Below are 22475 nucleotides of genomic sequence, written 5' to 3'. Positions count from 1 at the left end.
TTGTTTTAGCACAAGTTACATAGTCTTCAAGCAAAAAAAAAAAAAAAAAAAAAAAAAGGCAGTTTTGACTTAATAACCTCTATGCCTAAATTATTGAGCTGCTTTGATAAAACTGATTAGAGCAGAACTAGGAATTTTTTCTTAGGCTATCATCATTTGATCTCTTTTCGAAGCTAAGCCTGACCAATTGCACGTGGCCTTGCAAGTGCCTGAAGCTGCTTAACGCCAGAACTGCTCCCTCTAAGCTTTTCTCCTCAGGTATCTTGAAGTAACATACAGAAACGATCCTTCTTTTTTTTTTTAAAAAAAGAAGAAACATAATAGTTATAGCCATGCAGCTGAGAACAGGAAAACATCTTTCTCCTGTGGGTGACAAGCAAATCCCTACCCAAACCAAGCCAGACAATTAGTGGAAAGGTTTCAAGTGACAACTCTGAAATGGATTATTACATTGGACATTTGTCCAAGAGAAGTCATAAACCGCTACAGACAAATTACAACACTGTACAACTCTGGCAATTAGAGTTCTGATTTAAGTATGAAGGAGGAAAAAATTCAGCTAAAGGCTGTGCCACTGAGCACTTTCAAGGATGCAGTCCATATAGGCAGTGGTAAAGACACAATAAATCATTCTACATTTAGCTTGGCTTTATTTTATCTTTCTTCAGGTCAAGGCAAGTTAGATCTTTTTCATGAGAGTATACTGAACATCATGACTAATTTAAAGATCTTTTGAAAGTAAGCTTTACTGATGAACAATGCAAGTAACCTTTAGAATATTTAGTTTTTATGTTAATGCCACCATATATGTGATAATTTAAGTATACCTGCATGCATCATTTATAGATATTGCATACATTACAGACTGAAGAGGTTACTAAGTCCTCACCTCACCTACAACAGAACTAACTGGAACATCTATTCCATCAGCAAATGCATACACAGTTTTGGCATATGACACTTCCAAAGTGGACCTGAGATGTTATATAACTATATTACAGTATATCATGGATGATTTGCTAAAGAATATAGTACATCTAAAATTTTCTCTTCAAGACATTTTTTGAGGGTGTGATGTGAAAATTGTAACTCAGACCCTCATGTACTTTTGCTTTACAAATTACAATATTTAACAAACCATTTCCTTACGATAGGCTTATTACTAAGTATCAACAGTGAAGACTCAGAAACCACAGGTCAACACCGACCAATATAAACAGTGTTTTAGCCAATGCAAGACAATGCTGCAGTAGGTTATCAAATAAGGATTCAACATACAGTTCATTTGAAATACCTTGGCACCTTCTGCAGGCAGCTCGTGACGTCTGTGTTTCCTCATAAATCCTGGATCAGAACTTCCGCGGTTGTGCCTTCCATTTACGTTTGAAATTGCAGTCAGTCCTGGTTTGGGAGAGGCATCGCTCCCCATTCGACATCCTACCAACTGACTCGTCCCAAACACATCTCTGGGACACCATCCTTCGAGGGGCATCGGCTGGTCTCTGGAAGGCACACTTTCTGGATGATGCAGGTGTCTGCTTATCCTGTTGTCTGGTGGAATTGGTGGAGGTCTCTCTGGTGGCGGTGGTGGAGGATCTCGCAAGGGAGGTGGTGGTGCTGGCAAAGGTTTGTCTTGTTTCCTCACCATACAAGGAGAAGACTAAACGCCACAGTAAGTTAAAAGAAAGGAAAGTTAGATATATTTCTGACGATCAAGTGTGGCTTTACCAGTTCTAATGGAGATATTTTCTTGGCATCATCACAAGAGCACTTGCCAGTAGGTTAAATGTCTGCATTCTGCAGACAACCTGGCCCCTGTTCAGAAAGCATGTTCCCCATTTCTGTTGTTCATGAGTAACTCAAGGGAGGAGTGGAAAGCAGAAAAGACAACTAACTGAGGTATGTTTATTTGGCCACAAAGTTTTTTTCCAGTATCCTTGGCATTGATTATTTGAATCACATATTCGCCTGTTGAAATGTATTCTGAGGAATGTTTGGAAAAAACAGACTTCTTGATGCAGACAAAAAAACCCGAAGAAAGCAAAACCCACATCCCAGGGGAATGACCTGGTGACAGTAAATGAGCACCAAAAAAAAAAAAAAAAAAATCAATGATTAGGGAGCAAGTAGAAGAAGAAACAATTATTTCATTTTTAATTATATACGTAGGGATGACATGCATTGTTAGAGTGCCCAATTTGTTTAACTGCAGTTCAATTTTTCAGGTAACAAGATAATTAGTATGCAGTTATATTTGCAGTTAGATCATCTGCAAACAACTTTTGCCAAAATACTTTCTTTCTCAGTACTGAATTACATCATAAAATGGTTAAATGTTTTCTAAAATTATGTATACTGATACTAAAAGACTGAAAACTAATTTATCAGGGAAAAAACTTATACGGGTAGCTGCATATTCTCTAAGATCACAAATCTGACAAAACCAAAACATTCTCATTAAGAGTGGTTTACTAATGGCATTTTACAAAGTAACAGTTGGGCCAGGTCTTTATGAATATTTTATCTCCACCTACCAGAAGAAATGCAGGGAAGATTATTTCCCTTGGAACGTGTAATTTTCTCCAACTTTGGTAAGCCTTCATATATTATTACCACTTTAAGAAATGGGAGTCAGGAAAGATTTAAAGTAATAATAACATTTACTTTCGCTTCACTGGTTAGCCCAGTACTATTCTTCAAGCAACACCTTAACACATTACTTGAATTGAAAATAAAGTTATTTTATCTACAGGTTTATTCATATGAAAAGGACACTATACTAAATAAAGAAGCATTTAATTCAGCTGCTAGTTAAGAAAAATAGTTCTTCTCACTGTTAAGACAGGAACATAATAGCTAGGTCCAGATTTTTGGTTATAGTTTATAGTTATAAATTACAGTTTTTAACTCCAGAAATATAAAAAAGTTTTTTTAACTGAAGTAGCAGTTTTGGCAGGACTAAACCAGCTTTTTTTTTTTTCTTAAATATGCATTTTTTTAAAGTATGAAATTATTCTTCATTGCCTCCATCCCATTTCCCTTATACTCCATGAATATTTTTTTTTCCAGGAAAAAGTTTCACAGAAAAAAGAATTTTCAAAATATTAAAGCAGCGTTAATGGTATTTCTGGTTTTGTGGTTTTTTTTGGTTTTTTGGTTTTTTAAGCCATGAACTCTGTAAAAAATGCTATTATAAAATTAATTTTAATGGATGTGGCATATGTTTTGTGTATATCCTCAGTGTGCTACAAATTCCCTTGCATAATATAGGAAATTATGAAAGAAGATTAAAGAAATTATTCAAACTTCTATTTTTTCTTCTAACTTGTAAACCACTAGAACCACTAGATGTTGATTTTTAAGCTGAAAGTAAAAACCTGACAAAAGAAATAGGGTACTTCAAACAGGATTATTATGAGCACATGGGTTTCAAGTCATGTTTTGAACTTGAATTTTTATTCATCATCTAAAAATGAAAAATTTAAATCTAACTTGTTCTCTCTATACAGCAATTACAACAAAACAATCTACTTCTAACGGAGAGCAACAAACAGTATTTGTTCTCCTTCATGCTTATCCACTCAAAAAATCATTGAATCTTTAGTATCATTAGTTTTACAAAACACAGCATACAACTTATTAGCTATAGAGTCATTATTATTTTCCTTGAAACTCGAGTCCTATTATATGCTATTTAAGCTTCTGAAAGCAGTGTATCAGCATACATTTTTCTTGTAAGGACACTGTGGAAATTAATCATAAATCATCATGAGAGGAAAACATATAATTTTAATGAGATAATGACCTTTAAATCTATTTTCAGGAAACTTTAGTTTCTATTTATTTTCATTAATCGGAGTTTATTACAGAACTGATCCATTACTGCAATGTCTTTAAAATTCTGACCATAACCAAGCACAATATAATCATCAGACAAAATGAAGTCACATTTGACCAACACATGTAGTCAGAAACATTTAACTACGTAAAGTGTTATGGAAAGATATAAGAGACTTCATCAATGTGGATCTAATCTACAATTTCCCTAAGCAAGAAGGAGTTAAAGTTCTTTTGGACAGAGCTAACTCCTGAAAAAAGAAAATACATATGGAAAGTTTTGAAACAGTTCATCTTCCAAAACAAACAAGAAAATTCACCTTGAAAACAATCAAATATGATTGCTCAGTATCCTTCTATCAAGAAATCATGGTCCATTAAGACTTACCTTTGGTGACCCAGTTGGACTGGCACATGGTGATCGTGCTACCCCCTTCTGAATCAGATCCAGACGAGGAGGTACAGGTGGAAGACTAAGGTGTGGTATTTGCAGGGGGTCTGGAAGCGGTTTTCTTCTTTGTGCAAGGGGGGAAGATCCTGGGGAAGTCACTGGTGAGTTTTGCCTCTCATTGCACTTCAAGACAGAATAAAAATAAATTACTATTTACCTGATGATCAAGTATACAACTTCCATATCACAACTAAAACATTTGGTAATACTTACTAATAGTCATTTATCATAATGAACATCTGCTGCTCTTTCAATTAATAGACAGTATAGGAGCTCATCTTACAGCTACTGAAAAAGAAGTCTACAAGTCTACAAGTCATTCTGCCTCAAAACTAAGACCTGTGCTAACTTGTGATGAAAACAGAAGAATATATATGCCAGCCATTTGTACAAAAAACAAACAATCCTTGTCAAACATGATGAAAAAATCCACAAACATAAATTCAGCTGTAGTGCTGCTGGCCTTGATAACTTTTATTAATAGACAGTATTCAATCTAAAATTCTGTAAATTACTTTTAAAACCTGGACATCTATGATATTGTGTGTTTACTAAAGCCCACTTTCACACCACACTTCCATATAAACAGAATGTATGTCTTCTGAAAACTTACCATCTAAAATCATCAGCAAGTCAGTAGGCAAAGAAGTTAACAAATAAACGAAGAAGGAATTACAAAAATCCTTTCAGAACAATTTAGTTTATTGTTTTAGCAAATACTAAACTAATAACACACACCCCTAACATCCCCTTCCAGTGACAAAGTACAACTTTTTTTCTTGAGTTGCCCTTTCAGATTCATCAGAACTGAATATCTGAATATTCATCAGAACCCTCAATATAAGCCCCACCTAGTTATGCAGCTACTTCCTGACCCTCATCTGGCTCAGTTTTAACAAACACAGTTCAGGTGTTTGCATAAATCAGTTTAAGTTCTTTCTGTGAGCTCACTGTATGAGTTTCAGTGCACTGTAAGTAAACCTGGATGTTCTGTGCTTTCCCTGACAGCAGACACGAGTAGCTGGAAGACATTCACACCAAGCATCAGCCTTGGGCCACTTGTGCACTGAGGCATCCCACTGTTCTGTGCCAGAGTCTGCCTGCAGAGGGTAACAATCTGCCACCTTCTTAAGGCAAAAATAAAAAAGTGCTCACAAAACAACACCCATCTGTAGGCTAAGCCACTTTGATAAATCAAAACTTCCCCCTATTTTCATAAGGTTTGTCTCACAAATGCTGTATATCCCATGGTGATAAATGGGATGAGACTAGAAAGTTCTTTAACAAGGTAAACAAGTAAACAACATTATCTTTCTTTAAATACAGTGACTATATCGAAGAAACTTTATAAATTCAAAAGGAGATCCAGGAAAAGGATCTAGTGTACCAACTCCTTACTCAATGCTCTGTACTAAAACTTAGTTCAATATCCTGTTTTATACAAGTGGGACTGCTACCACATTTCCTTCAAAAATAGGTGACACCACAATATTACTGTTGACAGGGAAAGAAAATCCAAGAGAGGGGTGAGGAGGAGTTGAAGAGCCAGAAGGTTAAGGTGCAATTCCATTGTCAGGATAATTTTTTTTGTTCCTATTTAGGGTCTTCCCTCGTCTACAGCTTCGGGTAAGCTCAGTGTCACGACTAAACATTCACCTTCAGGAGACCAAGCAATTCAGGATTTATTCTCTTCCTGGCTACCAGAAGTTTCACAGTTTCTCTCTTCGGTGAAGAAGTGGTTGTAATGTTCCTATTGAGTGATTTGAATATAGTCTTTAAATTGTCTTTGTTTTCTTTAATTGGTGAATGCCTCTGTCCTTGAGTGGAAGACCATGAAGATAAACACGAATGATTGAAGTGTTTAGCCCTTCTGAACATTATGGAAAGCTGAATAACTAAGTTAGATATGTATCTCACAAGCGTGCCTGAGAAACCGTAATTATAAAATTACTATAAACTGAATGTCAATTCATTTTCCTTACCAGAAAGCATCAGTTAAATAGCATAATAAACACTGTATCATTTAATAGCATTAGTTTTCAAAGTTTAGCTATAACTCCACCAAGCATTCCCGAAAGCCAAGAACCATGCAATATAATACATTCAATGGATTGGCTTCAGCAGACAGAAAATGAATTTATTTCGCGAATTAGCTGAAACAGAACCAAATAAGCAAGTCACGCCTCCAAAAAGATGCAGTTCTTTTAAAAAAATGAAAGTGCTGTAGTTAAGTCTCAACATTTTATGGCGTTGCACAACATAATGTATTTCAGTCAGCAGGGAATTGTTCCAGAAGAACAAACTTACATGTAATAGGAGTTGGAAACAAAGAATAAGGAAAATAGGAAATACTGGAAATAGATTACTTGACAGGAAATATTTGTTTGGAATTTAAGATGTTCTAATTGTCGCACCATCACACTAATTAATGCAATTTCCTCAGAGAGCAACATGACAGTCTCAAATGTCACACTGTATGGGGCTGTAAGAACCCCCCAGCCAAGTGAACAACATTGTAGTGACATCGTTCGAAGAATAGTGGTCCCTGTTTCTATATGGTGACCTTCTCTTACACAGTTCTGCTCCAAAGAATCACTAGGTAAAATGATACACTCCTCCCTCACCGAGCCCACTGGTCCCATCCATGTCAGACCTCTTCTCTCTTGCCATTACAACAGTCTAACCTCAGCAGAGACAAAAATCATGGAAATATTTGCATTTAAAACCTGGTAGGGACTGATGCTATTCTCTGATTTACAAAAACAAGTGGCTGAAAGACACACCTAGTATGGAATAGGCACTAACAAAAATTAGAATAATATGAAAATTCATTTAACAGTTGCAAGAATTTTAAAATTGACATGTTCTTAACCCAATTGAACAAGAGATTTGATTTATGCGATAAACTTCTAGTTCTGCATATATTTGGTATTTGGCTATCTGAACCCACCACACTCTATGGATGGTAACCCACAACTACCAAAATGAAATGGAACATTTTCAAGGCAGTGAATATGTGAAAGGACTTTAAGTTTACATTAATGTCTTGTTATGCCTTGTTTCAAAACAGTGAAGTAATTTTTCAGTCACCTGGACTACTACTGCCTACAGCCACCACGTTATCACAACATGCTTTGGCCCCAGAGATTTTAAAAAGGGAACTGATGATGACTGACAGGTTAAAGAGTAACTTATAAGGCAGAAGAAAAAAAAAAGAAAACAAGGAAAACAGCTCCAAGCAAAAGCAGTTTCCCTTCCCCCACAAGAAAGCTTAATCCATATCACCTACTGGTGCTGAACTAAAATTGAAAGCTTTGCTGGGACAAACTAAAAATTATGATTCCTTGTTTAGATCTACTGATACTAAAAGAAAAACAAAACAAAACAAAAAAACATTCCACAGCAGCAAAAATGTTTTCATCATCATTCAGTTATCAGATTTCCATCATATTCACATTTTGGAAGTCCCATATTTTTCAGTCCAGCCCCGTCCAACCTGACTAGCTGCATCAATCTGATATGTATTAACAGCTAGGCCACCGAGATGGCTGCATCTCGTGTGGATAGCAGGGCTTTAACACATGTACACAATACCTACAATTTTGGCAGACTCCCTAAGGATGAAGAGATTTAAAATGTTTCTGTTTGTCACCTACTAGAGATTTCTGTGCATTTTGTGTTTGCTGGAAATAAATGTGCAACGAGAGAGCACAGTGACAAAAAGATAAAACAAGCAAGTGATTAAGACAAAAACTAACTCAAATGAACTGGCAGTGACAGAAGACAGACCTTCAGCGTACAAAGGGGCTCTGCTGCAACACACACAGACCTGTGCAATAAAGATGTAATTAAGGAAAAGAACACAGACTCCTTTGTAACAACATGGACTTCATCTGGTTGGTGTGACTGCTGCCAAGGGAAAAGCAGCTGTGACTTACTCTGCAACTGTACTGCAGAATGGACCACACTTGTGTTATTTCATCAGATGTATTTATTACTGGGATATACTGGTATCAGTTTGCCATGGCAGATGTGAATTCAAGAAAAAGCCTGCTGCCAACACTGATTAAAATTTCTAGTCAAGGTTTTTCTGATGGAAATATTAACAGTCAGGCTATTGAATCAAAGATCTTGGCTTTAAATACTCAAATACTTTTCTCCCAGATAGACAGACATGAAAAGCATACTCAACATAAATCCTAACAAGTGATTCACTGAGGAATATACTATCCTGACTGTTGGAGCAAAATCATAAATTTTATAAGACATCTAAGAAGGTCCAAGCAGACCTACACCAGAAATGGACTTCTCATTTCCAAATAGTTCTCTAAGTTTCTTGATTTATAATCCAGTACAAGTAAATCACATATTTGTTATTTCTTGTTAAGATAAGTTCTAATCTAGACAGATTAGTATTATCTGGACTTCAAAATTTATATGAGGATATAGAGTTGCATCACTTAACACTGATGGTTGTAAACCTTTTTTTTACAAAGACTGGTTTATTCCCTATTTGATCTTTCCTTTGCTGACCCAACAAACTGCATGTGAAGGAGGGAGAAGGAGTTAAGCCTGTCCAAGTCAGTACCACACTGCCAAAAGAATCAGTAAAATCTATCTTAACCAGGGGAGGGACACTGCCTGCTAGCATTTTACCTCTTTCAAATACTAATAATGAAGCAGTTAAGGACTCTTGTTGAGTGATGTGATTTTAATAAAATCCCACAAACCAAGTGTACCAGTAAGAAGGAAATGAGTTAAGAATATACAGATGAAGGGAATACCAGGATACACATTTGAAGTATTTTTTTACATAGCCCTTGTATGTTAAAAGATGAAACAAAAAACATTGTTATTATGTATCATATGCCATTTTCCATTACCAGAAAAAAGTCAACATAATAATATGGAAAGCGGGGAGGGGCTTAAGCAGTCTCCTCCCATATTTTGAGAACCAAGAGTTTTTGTCATGATTTACTAAATTTGACCTAAGTCATCTGCTGCAAGAAGCCTAAGTCAGCTTCATCTAATTTTAGAAGAAAGTATTTCTAGAGAATGTTAATTCACTTTAAACTGTTGAAAACCTCATAGTTTTCTATGCTGATAGGGCCCTCTGTTTTCATGGGATATTATTTGGATCAAACAATTACCTTAGCACTTATGAATTCAAAATTATTTGCCCTTAAGAAGAACTCCTGCACTATCCATTTTCCTTTTTTTCTTTCTTTCTTTTTAAAAGAAGTGCTAGAACAAGTGGTATAGAGCTGAGAAAAGGAACATTTCAGGCAAGAACTGCATTAGCTAATCTGATACCACAGGGCTGGAAATTTCTCAGCAATGAAACAATTAACAGAGGCTTTCGACATCACTCTTCATCTTTCTTTCATAAAGAAATATCTGAAAACAATTTGGAAATTAAAAAAAAACCTAAGCTGCTTGATGAGGCAGATAAACAGACTAATTGCAATGGATTTCTCTAAAGCCTCTGTTACAGCTGAACTGCTGCTGCTGCTGCTGACTCATACACAACACCTAACAAGAATGATTCATTTTTCTTCATGTGTATCCATCTACTCATTCCATTAAAGAATTGAGTAAGGAGCTTCGTGATTATTCTTTTCCTTGAAGCAATTCCAAGTCTGAGGTCCTTCAGTGCCTTAATTCAGATACCTCTTACAGTTTCTAAGTATACCTCAGGGATAAGAATGATAAACTGCAGAACTCATATTTTTCTGATATCTGACTGATGTATTTCCTCAACACATCGTGAAGCCCTACAGTTACTTTCATCAGAACTTCATGTCCCCAGAACTCTTCTCCTCTAGCAAGGTTAACATCCCAGCTCACTACTAGCCAGATTTTTCTCAGAACACCATATGGTCTAGCCAGGTGATCTGAGACAAATACAGCCCATTTGATTTTCAAGGATTAACAGTTTTACGTTGAGAAAGCATAAAGCAGTCTTTGCAACAAAGCAAGAATTGAAAAATTTGTTCACTGAGATTACAAAGTAACTACAGTATCAGCAAGAGCTAAATTGTCTTTGTCATCAACTTCCATTGTTTGAACAAATTAAGTTACTACAACGCAGTCATTATGCAGTAGCATGTTCATATTGACAGCATTAACAATAAACAAAAGAAAATTTAAAAAAGAGTAAAGTTCTACATGTTAGAGAAAAAAAATAATTTCTTTTAGCAGGCTACAAAGAAACACTGCTTAGCAGGCAAAATAAATAATGATTCAAAAAAGACAAGGTTGATGAAGACATTACCAACAAAAAGTGTATATAAACAACGCTATATTCCACACATGGGGTATGGTTAAGAGCATCACAGCACAACCACTGGTAACATTTTAAAGATGAAAACAGCAGCTGAAAAATCATTAAATGACCCAATAATTCAAGAATTTCAAGTAAGGACTTCAAGAGGTTTAACAGAGCGAAAAATTCTGTTCCTACACTTCAGGGATAATTAGTAGGTTTTTTTTCACTGAACAGTGAAATTAATGAAACAAAACCAGCAAGGCACCAAAGCACTCAAGCACTTGGTGGATACCGAAGGCTTCTTATTGTAAAGCCTATTGTTCCGTCTTTTGATAAAGGCATAATGCGTTTTTGCCTTATCATGGAAGTGATAGTGTTATAAAAGCCCATCAATTCAAAGCTATCTCACAGAGGTCAGGCTGCAGACCACAATTTAAGTCCAGGCAGGAAGAATAAACTGTTCCCAAGGGTAGACCATGTTGTATTACGTACACAACACAAGAATGATTCATAAGCCTTAAAAGGTTAGGAAGGATATCAGAAATGTGTATATTAACTGACAGATACTCTGAGATATGAGGGTGAAGCACGTGTTGGGATTGTTTTTACAAATAAAATGATAAGGAAATGGAAGAGTAAGACATTACAGAATTAATTCCAAGGCAACTGCTCAATATAGATGACCTTAGTAAAAGGTAAAATCTAGAAAATGCACTGTCAAAATCAGTGTTGCATAGACTATGACAGTATCTATTCCAGGCTAAAATAAAGTAGTGAAAACTATCACCATAAAATAAACTTTTGTTAAGGATAATGCTTATTTATCAGTAATAAAATCTCCTGTGTCCAAAGAAAGATCCCAAAATTTAACACAGAGTACTTTCAGGACAAAAAACATCCCAAAGCACAAAGTCACTATGAATAATCTCATAAGTACTTTTCCCACTAAAAGTACCTAATACTAAAAAACCAGAAAAGACATCATAGACAACCCACATGAAACATGATTAAAAGCTACTTGTGTGCAATATGAATTGGGTGCCTAGTCATCTTTACAAAGTAATATTATTTATAACTTGTTTAGAAACTCAAGTTTAATCCTAAAACATTATATGCATGTGTATACACACAGTGTAGAAAATTAGTAATATATGTATATATAAATCTTTTTGTTCCTTACAAATAAAAGCTCAGGGAATTATCCATACAGTGTAGTTTGGATAACAGTCTCAGCAAGTGCAGACTCACACTTTGTCCATTATAAACAAAGTTAACACAGTTCTCATAGCTGAGAATCTGGAATAATTTTTTTCTCCTATTCAACTTCAGTGTTAATGTTGTACTATTGATGCATTTTGTTTTTTCAACCCAAGAACTGTCCAGTGATTTGCTGAAGCCTAGAGCATGACGTGCAAGCTCTCATTTTTTGAAGTTACAGGCAGCTTAATTTACAAACATCAAACTTTAGCTGTTGTAGAGTGGTTGAAAACTCACCTTTCGGACTGAAGCCAAACGATTCATCATTAAAGACTCTTCTCTATCATCATCATCATCCAAGTCCAACATGGGCATACTAAAGCTATCAATAATACTGCAGCACCTGGAGTTTTCATCCCTTGGATCAAAGGGATCCACAATGATTGGTTCAGTTCCTTTGATTTCACAGCGGCAGAAAGGACAGCCTTGGCCATCAGATTCCTATGGCAAGACAAAAAAAAAAAGTAGATAAATTTTAAAAAATAATAAATAGAAATAATTTTAAAAGTAGATTTAAATCTTTCTACAAAGAAACATCCTTGACCAGTCTTGAAAAGCTTGTAAAGAAGTACTGGAGTGAACAGGAAACTGATTAACAAATATTTAACTATAATAAATCTTAAAATGACAACATTTTTAAAACGTTCTCTCTTCATTTTAAGCTTCACTTAAGGATAACTAATCAAAATGAAACTATTATCCCTACAAAGTACCAAAGCAGTCTTAATATTAGAGGTCAGGAAGTAACACCTAGCCTTTTAGGCTTATCATTTTGCTATTTCTCCAAGAGAAAGAAGGCAAGGTGTGTAGACAGACATAATGTATTTTATTATATATCTTTTATATTAAACATAAAGTATTTCTTTTTGATTTGAAGTTAGGAAATGCAGACAAGCTTTACAGCATGCAGCTCTTATTCTCTGAAAAACATATACAGTCCACCATGGCTGCAACATTACCAGCATACAGCAATGTGCATTCAGAACACCTAAAGCTACAAACATTTTTTAACATGTTTAACAAACCAGGACTTAAATACATTTTTCATAAATTATATAAAACAAGGAACTATTTTCACACGTTATCGGAAACAGGAACCACTTAAATTTTAATTTCTAAGTGGTGCACGTTCAATGATTTTCAAGTAGTCATATTCACTTTCTTTTGCTTATTCTAAAAATATATTTTTCCTCATATGAAGTAACCAAAAAGTCTTTAAAGATTTCAGGTTACTAATAAGCAAAAATATAAGAGAAAAGTCTTTCAAGCACTTATGAAGAAATATTTCCATCAAGAGGCACAACGTGGAATTGTATAAAAAACCAAAACAACAAAACCCAGGCAAACCAACAAAAAACCCAAAACACCTTAAATACCCACCCCCCAAAAAAAAGGACAAAACATAAACCAAACCCATACCCAGAAGAGCCCTGAAGCTTTGAGAGATTAAGATAATTCAAAGTGAAACCAGAAATCACATCATGTCACATCTGTACTCAGGGAGACAGACAGCTAAAAAGTGTATGTACACCAAAGTTAATTCTAAACAACTTACCTATTCTGTAATATAATCAAGCAAGCACAGGTTTTGGATTTCTCAGGAGAAAGAACAGCTTTAATTTTTTTCTAGCATTATTTTTATCTTGACACTTGCCAGTCTTACTAAACTGACAGATGATTTTAGAGTTTGTGGAAGAACTGTATCCCAAGGCCAGATAAGTATAAATGATGTCTCCTGACAGTCTTGTCTATTTGCATGACTAGTACTGGATTTTCATTCTGTATGGAAAGATACACGTACTCTACTTTCAGTACCCTAACTACAAATAACTAGTCCATATTTCTACCTCAAAGAGCACCTCCAAATTATATGGTCCTATTGCCACTGTCAAGTGGAGTAGAAGTCTTTTCTTATTTTATACATTTCCTTACAGCTTCACTTTCTAGAAGCAGCCTCATTGATGAGGCAAAGAGCTTTTAGTTTTCAAGGCTTTCTTGTATCTGTTGGAAAATAGTTCTGAACCAGCAGTTCCTGTCCTTTCTGTCCTTTCTTTTCAAAAGTACTGATAATGAATCACAGCAGCAAAGACTTTTATTGAACAGTACAAATACAACTGAGAAAATAAAACTGAGATCCGAGATGTCTGTATGAACACATATGCTTGTCCATGCCCACAGAAAGGCTATTTAGAACACTGTGAACCTTACAATGCAGCATGTATGCCCATATGCAATTTTAGAATCAAGACCAGACATTTAGTTTTCAGACAAGAATAGATTTCTATGGAATAAAATGAGATTTTACTCTTGTTGCATAATACAGAAAGGCAACAGGTAAACTAAGTCTTCTTTGAGAGGTTAATCCCCATAAACGTGAACAACTCAACCATCCCTAGTATTCTATGTAGATCTGATGTTGCATACTCAATTTTTTTCTGCTTAGTGAAAACATCTGTATTGGGTCTCTTGAGGCATGTCTAATAAGCCATTATGCTGCCAATTAAACATTAGCCCACCAGAAGCTCACAACAGCTGATGCTGTTACAGTGTAATATTTCTTCATTGCCTCACTAATTACACAAAAGTTAAATTTGTAATGAAGTCCGAAATGTACCTGACCAATTACAGATGGTAGCAATGTTCTGATAAAGCCTGGCGCTTTCAAACATGTCAGTTCTGAGCCTAAAATGCTTTCACAGAATCACAGAATCAACCAGGTTGGAAAAGACCTCAGAGATCATCAAGTCCAACCCATGACCCAACACCACCCCGTCAACTAGACCATGCCACTAAGTGCCACATCCAATCTCTTCTTAAATATCTCCAAGGACAGTGACTCCATCACCTCCCTGGGCAGCCCATTCCAATGTCTGATCACTCTCTCTGTAAAGAATTTCTTTATAATGTCTAACCTAAACCTCCCCTGGCAGAGTTTAAGACTGCGTCCTCTTGTCCTGCTGCTGATTGCCTGGGAGAAGAGACCGACCCCCACCTGGCTACAACCTCCTCTCAGGGAGTTGTAGAGAGTGATGAGGTCACCCCTGACCCTTCTCTTCTCTAGGCTAAACAAGCTCCAGCTCCCTCAGCCTCTCCTCAAAGGACTTGTGTTTGAGTCCCTTCACCAGCCAGGTTGCTCTTCTCTGGACCTGCTCCAGCACCTCAATGTCCTTCCTGAACTGAGGAGCCCAGAACTGGACACAGCACTCCAGGTGTGGCCTCACCAGTGCTGAGTACAGGGGAAGGATCACTTCCCTGCTCCTGCTGGCCACACTGTTCCTGATGCAGGCCAGGATGCCATTGGCCTTCTTGGCCACCTGGGCACACTGCTGGCTCATGTTCAGCAGTTGTCCTCTTCCTGAATCCCTAGCCACCAGCCAAATTACTGAGGACTTCAACTTCTCAAGTCTCCAAAATCAGAGCACATCACTGGCACAACACTGGACCATGTTGCTATCGTGCCATGAGACACCCATCAATCAAAAAACCAGCAATTTCAGTCCTTCTGCCCCATCAGCTGAGCCAAAAAAACCCCAAAATCTACAAGACCTCAGAATTTTTCAAAAATTTTTAAGTCAACGATCAGCGTAGTCAGAGCTCTATGCCTGTCATTCAGAATGAAACTTGAAACAATAGAGGAAGGGTACTCCTGAAATGAGAAACATTGTTCCATCTCAGCAGCTGCTTAGTAGTAAAATAAATATTCTTATTTGGGTATGCCTCAAATGGAATTTCCTCAGAATTTCTGATGTACGGGCAATTTGAAAGACTTGTGTTTGGAGCATCAAACTCATATATCACAAAGAACACAAAATTGGAAACTGAGATGACTTCTTTTTCAGCAAGCTTTATTGCTAATGGAAGAAAAACTCAAATGATACTTCTGATATATTGGTTTGCCAGAGATGCTTTGTCAATTAGATAGAAAATTTCTTAATTAGAAAAGAAGAACCATAGTACTTGAAGATGTATGTCATACACAAGAATGAAAACCCATTAACTGAGACAAATTCATTTAAAATCAAGTCAAAAATGGACAAGAGTCAAGGATTGTTTTTACTCTTCTCATTACATTTTTAAGCAAAGAATAGTGCCTAACTGTGGAACAGAGTCCTGTCTGACAACTGGATGACCCTTACTTCTCCCCATAAAATACAGGTAAGGAAGAAGAAAGGGGAAGGGGAGAAGCACAGTTTGATACAGTTTGAGAAGTATCTATTAGGGGAAAGTCTGAAGCTGTAACAAGGAATGACCTCTGCTTTCAATACCACTTTTTAGGTCAAATACTGGTCAACTGCGCTGAACTAAAGGTACCAGTTCTTTCATTTCCCACAGACTAGTGTATCCACAAACAAGAAGGACAAAACACCCTAACCAGTGTCAACAGAAAGTCTCTGTGTTTTTTGGATATTCTGTAAATGACATTGAGAGAATGGAGTTTCCCTCCATTCAATGTCTTAGTCTAACAACCATCTAAAGCAAGGTGGTTTAGTGCTTTGCTTGTTATTAATGTGAAACACATGAATCCTAAGGTTATTTTCCACAGGCCACTTCATGACTTGTACTACTGACTGAATCCTTCCCTCACTAAAGTCATCCCTTCTCTTTATAAAATGCTATCTAGTTAGTTATCCGTTCCCAGCTTCTACTTGTCCTTTTTGAGCCTTTTGAATACATCATGAAGTGACCTGGGTGACTGAATTGGCACCAAATGCCCAGCTTGCACTGTCTGAGTAGGCATTACACTCAGGAAATAGTTTGCATTCAGCAGCAGTCAGCAAATGATCCTGGCAAGACTACAAGTCCAGACTGTAAACACTTCTGGAGCTTTGTTTTTCACAGATTTCTGGTCTGCAAAATAAAAAAGTTTATCATTTCAAATATATACATCCTTGTACCTGGAAGAGTAAACATTTACCCGCACTGTAATTAGGAATGTAACAGAGAAATCCATCCTTTTCTCCACTAATTGAACTACAACAGTACCTGCCATGCTGTAAGACAAGAAGTGCACATAAGGTGTCCACAAGGCTCTATCTTCACATCCTTGTCATTCTCTGCACAGATTTTACACAGTTGAAAAGTGGAGCCCATTTCACAGTACAATTCATACTGTTCCTGTAACAAAAGAAAGTCAAGTGATTATTCTTTCCTATGATGGGTTCACAAAGAGTACACTTAAGCATTAATAGTGACAAGCATTTCTCCAACTGCCCTGTTTTCCAACCTGCTTTACTTATTAGACAAGGAAACTCTTGCTACTGATCTATTTAAAAGCCACACTACAGTAACTGAAACAGCTTACATATTTGCTCCTTCAAACCTCTGAGATACTATAATTCATGGCACAAAATATTTAAATACTTGTGTCTGTTGGGTTTTGTACAGACTTCTCACATGTAACTACCACACAAGGCATACATCCTACTTTTCCTTGGTTGCACTTCAGAGGAGAGGACAACGAATATGTGATTCTAAGTGAGAAATTAAGTGATGAAGGGGAACAAAATTGGGATTTCCTTTTCTAAGTATGAATTTAGGACTAAGAAAAGTACTGGACTGGAAATTGTCAAGCGAGAGGGCTTTCTACCTACAGCAAGGATGCAGTATGGTAGGGTGTGAAGGAAGTATGGCACAAATACACCCTGGATAACATGGTAATAGCCATGCACAGATCATTCAGTACTTTGCATCCTTACAAGACTGACTGGAAGGTAAAAGAACACCTTCAGGAGAATAAATAATAGATGAAACTTGAATCCAGAACAGTTTTCTAGAATTAGGTATTGTTGGGGAACTGACAATTAAATGCATTTGTATAGAAATAGAGCTTTTTTTTAGTCTTGAAAAATCAGATTTTGAAAGTACAAAATAAGTAGAATCCAGGTCACAGGAAAATAAGCATCTACTGCTAAGTAAAGGGAGAGGAGATGAGGCTAACAAAAAAGAGAAAATAAAAGACAGCTCATATCTGCAGCTTTAGTCAGTATGTACTAAAGATGTTTATGATAAAACTCTGGCAAAGAATCCATCTGCAGCAATCTAGCCCTGCAGCCACTTTCATACCATCTTTTCATAGTTTAAGCAGCTCTAGTGACAGCTTTAAACCTCTTCAGTTATGTATTATTTAAGGCAGCATTCAGCATTCATATAATTCAGGTTGTTGAACAACCATCAAAATCAGCTAATGATTTCATAACTACAGCTTCAGAAACAACTGAATTCATTCAACTGATTCAAAATGATTGGCTTGTGAAGAACAAGGTAATCACTGATAATGTGCTGCTTCTCCTTTCCTTGAGAAAAAGTGAAGGTATGGGGCTGGAACACTGCTCTCTGCAACACAAATACCTGATAACTCTGCATCACTCTTTCATTATTATTTTAAGGTTGGAGGGAAAAGAGGGAAGTCAGATAAGTGGAAGTACTCAGATTTTCTTCACTTAATTGTTTCTACGAATTCTCTTGCTTACAAAACTAACATCTTCATAATGGTATTCCTGATAATACCATAGATGGCAAAGCATAATTCTTTTCTAAAATATTTCTGGAGGTGGAAGGCACATAGAGCATTCAGAATTACAGAATATTCAGCAGGTCATCCTGTCTGCTCTGAAGAAATAAAGACCATCTGAAACAGTATGGCTTGTATCCAGCCTGATGTCTTTCCTTGAACATCTCCTCAAGTCCTTCAGATGCTTTTGTCAGGAAAAAAGGTCTACACAGTCAGTATGCCTTAACCTTCCAGTGTTAATTTCAACACCATTTTTATTCAGGCACTTGTCTTGTGATGGCTACTTCCTACTACTTGACTATTGAATATCTGCACATTAATCATCACTTAACAAGACTATAAACACAACTACATACTCTAATTTTCCCTGCAATTCTCTGTGAAGTGACTCCGTTTAGGCATCGAATTATTCCAGCTCCCTTTCCCTGATCTCTATTTTAATTAGCCCAACAGATAAAGAAGAAAGGAGAGAGACCCTAGAACTGGTACCTTTGTGATGTATGAACAATATAGTGTTCCTCTTGAACCTGTCAACAAACTGTACAATTCCTACTGAGGCTTCAAAAATATTATTTGATCATCATTTTGTTTCTGTATTCCCATCTGCTATTAGCAAGGAAAGAAGAAGGTACATAAACCTGCCACATAAAGATCAGAAAAAACTTTAATAACTGTTGAAACACTTCTCACTTGGAAGAGGCTTACAATAAACAAAACTTTGAAGACATGCAGTCTGCATCACCATCAGCTCTACAGTTTAAAGGATTATTATCCTGTCTTCATCTAAACTCCTCTATCAACATGTTTTCACTCTTATGAATTTATTGCTCACATTTTAATAAAAGCTTATTATCACTTCTAGATGAGAGACTCAGGGAAGTGAAGATTACAAAGTAACTGACAAATTCTGCAACATACCTGTGTGACTTTTATGTGATCATGTGGTGTGGGTTCACATAATCCTGTCAAATCAGGATTATAACTTCTTCCATCTGGGAACAGATAGCTGCATCACAAGAAGACTGTTACAAATATGCACATTTCTTTAGCTTTATTAGCTAATTCATACTCATAAAATTTCATGGGGGCAGAATAAGTTCCAGGAGACACTAACTAAAATGAATCACCTTTCCTCAGCCATCATTTTTATCTTCTGGGTGCAACTGAATTGCTACATATGCATTTTGACACATGCTCAAGACCATTTATAAAAGCACAGGAAAGACTTTGACATCACATGCATAGCTACCTCCACAATGCATCTGAGCTTTGATTAGCAGATAACTTTGTAGTGGTAGCTCAACAGAACATTATTTTCGATCTTTGTTTCACAGTGAGCTTATACTTGCATATGTTCCTAGTGATTTCTCCACTGAGAGCATCATGCTCGGAAACTCCACAGACTATTTCAAGTAAAGCAGCAGAATAGCAGGTAACATGCATTTGTGTATATCAGTGTGTATTATGATATATATAATATATATATAGATATAACACTATATATGTGCATATCTGTGTATATAATGACAAGAATCTGCACTAAAAATTCATGATGCAGACTGGACTTTACACAAGAATAGATGGGGGCATCATGTAGGAAATTAACAATAGGTTAAATGATATTACAGAGGCCCCAAGTTGTTCCATGTTCTGATTTATGTCACCTGTAACTTGGAGACACTTTCTTGAAAGTCTCATGTTGTTAAGCCACTCAACGAGAAAGTTTTCAGAAGCTACAAAAAATTCACTCTGCAATATCCACAGCCCTAGTTTCTCCTTGCTCAGTTTTTGTCAAAGAGATACATTACCAATATTAGTGTGGTTTTATTACAGGTATGAAATCATCATACCTGGAAAAAAAATTGGTAGACTCTGCAGGACTGAGAAAACCTGCAAGATTGCAAAGGATTTTTCAGTCTTTTTTGAAGAATTGATCAACTGCCTTTCTGTTTTCTTTCACATTATATATATGTATATATATGTGTATTTATATAAATAATTTCAGATATACCAAAACATGTATCTCAGTCAAAAGATTCTGATACCAAAAATTTGTCTGTTACTTCAGCCATCCTAGTAAAAATGTACTACTTCTCCCTATAAACCTAATTCTCTAATAATTATAAATCTTTTCAGTAAACTATTAGAACATGGAAAATGTCCTGGCTGCACAATATATAAAAAAGCAATTACATAGCTTTCACATCATTGTCCAGAGTTAGAAATGAGTAACTGGCTGTAGTAACTGCTCAATAAGCTTAAGTGCATTTGGGACTCTTGGGGGAGGTAGGGAGAGATCAATGCAACAGCTGTCTGATTTTATTTTCTTATGGAATTACTTCCTATGAGATATGACTTCAGTTAACTTTCAGTAACTTTGGTTAATGGAATTAACTAGAAACAAGTGTCTTTCAAATGAATAAAAAGGATGGTACTAAAACTCCACAGAATGCTAACCACAATATCCAGATTCTCTGTTTGAAAGATCTTTAACTACCCATATAAGTATTAGAAGGACAAGGAAATAAGGATTTCATACCCATGGTGACTATAAGAATTTGTACTTACAATCCTTCCCGGCTGCCATCAATCAAAGCTTGGAACAGAGGCTTATTGTGAGGTATGGTCTGCAGTATGTTCCCATCACCAGTCACATACCCAATGGCCCACTGTCCCAGGCGAGTGCAACTCAGTCTGAAAATGTAGCTTGATAAAAACAAGACGAATAAAAAGTCGGTGTTAATCAGAGTTCAGCATATCAAGTGAAGAGGGCAAGGATGACCTCTGGTTAAAGCACTGAATTAGGTTTCTCAAGATTTGGGTCAGATCCCCAATTCTGCCATGTGATCTTTGTATAACCTTAAATAAATGTGCATCTTTTACACTGTCAGTTTCTCACAGGCAGAAATAAAGTAACAGCAGTTCCCTACTCCCAACTTTTCACCTCCTTGCATTTTAGTTCTCAAAGTGAAAGCCACACATTCACTGTGAACAGTCACATTTAGCCACGCCCAAAAACCTCTTCAAAAAGAGTGTATTATATTATCAAGTCTGCATAGCTACAACATACAACTTTTGTGAATAGGCAGGCCAACAAACTGAATGAATGAATGAATGGAAGGGGAAACATAAAGCATCTTCAGATGCAAGAGGAAAGGTAAAGATGAATGATAAAACAAGCTCTACTGGCAATGTTAATTTTGTGTGAACCTGTAGAGGTGAACAGGGCAGAAGAAATATCACTTCTACTTCAGAAAATAACAAATATTACCAAAACAGTTGGACTTAAATTTAAATACTTCTGCGTGTACAGGTGATAGCTGGGAGTATAAATAATGTGGACAGAGTGCACAATCAGAAGAAAAGGAAGATTACAGGCAACAGTATTGTGCATGTAGAGTGTTTCTTACTAAACTCTAGTCCATTTTCATGTCAGAATGCAAAAACCTCATATGCAGAAACCTCACGCTGAAAAGCATCCCACAGTGAAATACCACAAACTCAACTTGGTACTATAGAGCAGCTTTCCTTAATTATACATCAATATTTTATTTCCTTTCAAATTAATGTGAGAAATCTAAGCCTCCCTGAAGTTTGGCAAAGCTCTTGTAACCTTCAATAGGGCTCACATTACATTGAAGTAGTAACCACTCATTTGCACAGAATCTTGTAATTTCCAGGATATTTCAGTCAGATTAAAGAAGCAATTTCACTTCCTATCTCCTCTTTCACACACCAGCATTTCACCAATGCAATTCAGAAAGTAATTTTCTGATACGCAATAAAAGCTATCTTGAAACTAACTCTCTATTTACACGAAACATAAAACCAACTTTGGATAATTTCTCTATCACAGAATTGGGATCAATAATAGTGAAAACACTAAGTAGAGTAATCACTCTCAAAAGCAACCTAGTTATCTGACTAGTAGTGACCACGAGTACTAAGTTAAAAAACAGTGTTCTTCTATCAGAACCACGAGATTTTTGTACGTATGCACTTGACCACTTGGGTAACTTAACAAGATACAGTACATTGTTTGCTAAAAACCAAAAGAAAGCGTGTACTGAATATGGATATAACTGTTGACAGAGGTCTCTAACAAGTTTCAAGACAATGCACTTTAACTGTGTATACATGTGATTCTGCAG

General features: G+C 36.3%; 1 protein-coding gene across 3 annotated transcripts in view; it reads right to left on the bottom strand.

The window, feature by feature from the left end:
• Positions 1 to 22475, bottom strand: part of CBLB (Cbl proto-oncogene B) — a 130389-nt gene that overhangs the window by 25400 nt on the left and 82514 nt on the right. For all 3 annotated transcript variants that reach the window (XM_050332613.1, XM_050332614.1, XM_050332615.1), the window contains exons 7-12: positions 20893 to 21030; positions 19243 to 19330; positions 16797 to 16928; positions 12051 to 12254; positions 4226 to 4411; positions 1295 to 1660 (exon numbers count right to left, since the gene is read on the bottom strand). In XM_050332613.1, the coding sequence (XP_050188570.1) occupies positions 1295 to 1660; positions 4226 to 4411; positions 12051 to 12254; positions 16797 to 16928; positions 19243 to 19330; positions 20893 to 21030 (1114 nt within the window). The remainder of the gene's footprint in view (positions 1 to 1294; positions 1661 to 4225; positions 4412 to 12050; positions 12255 to 16796; positions 16929 to 19242; positions 19331 to 20892; positions 21031 to 22475) is intronic.

Source organism: Myiozetetes cayanensis, unplaced genomic scaffold, assembly GCF_022539395.1.
Source record: "Myiozetetes cayanensis isolate MyiCay16 unplaced genomic scaffold, myiCay2020 scf5-8, whole genome shotgun sequence".
NCBI lineage: Eukaryota > Metazoa > Chordata > Aves > Passeriformes > Tyrannidae > Myiozetetes > Myiozetetes cayanensis.
The sequence above is the reverse complement of the archived record's forward strand: the minus strand, read 5'-3'. Positions and strand labels throughout refer to the sequence as shown.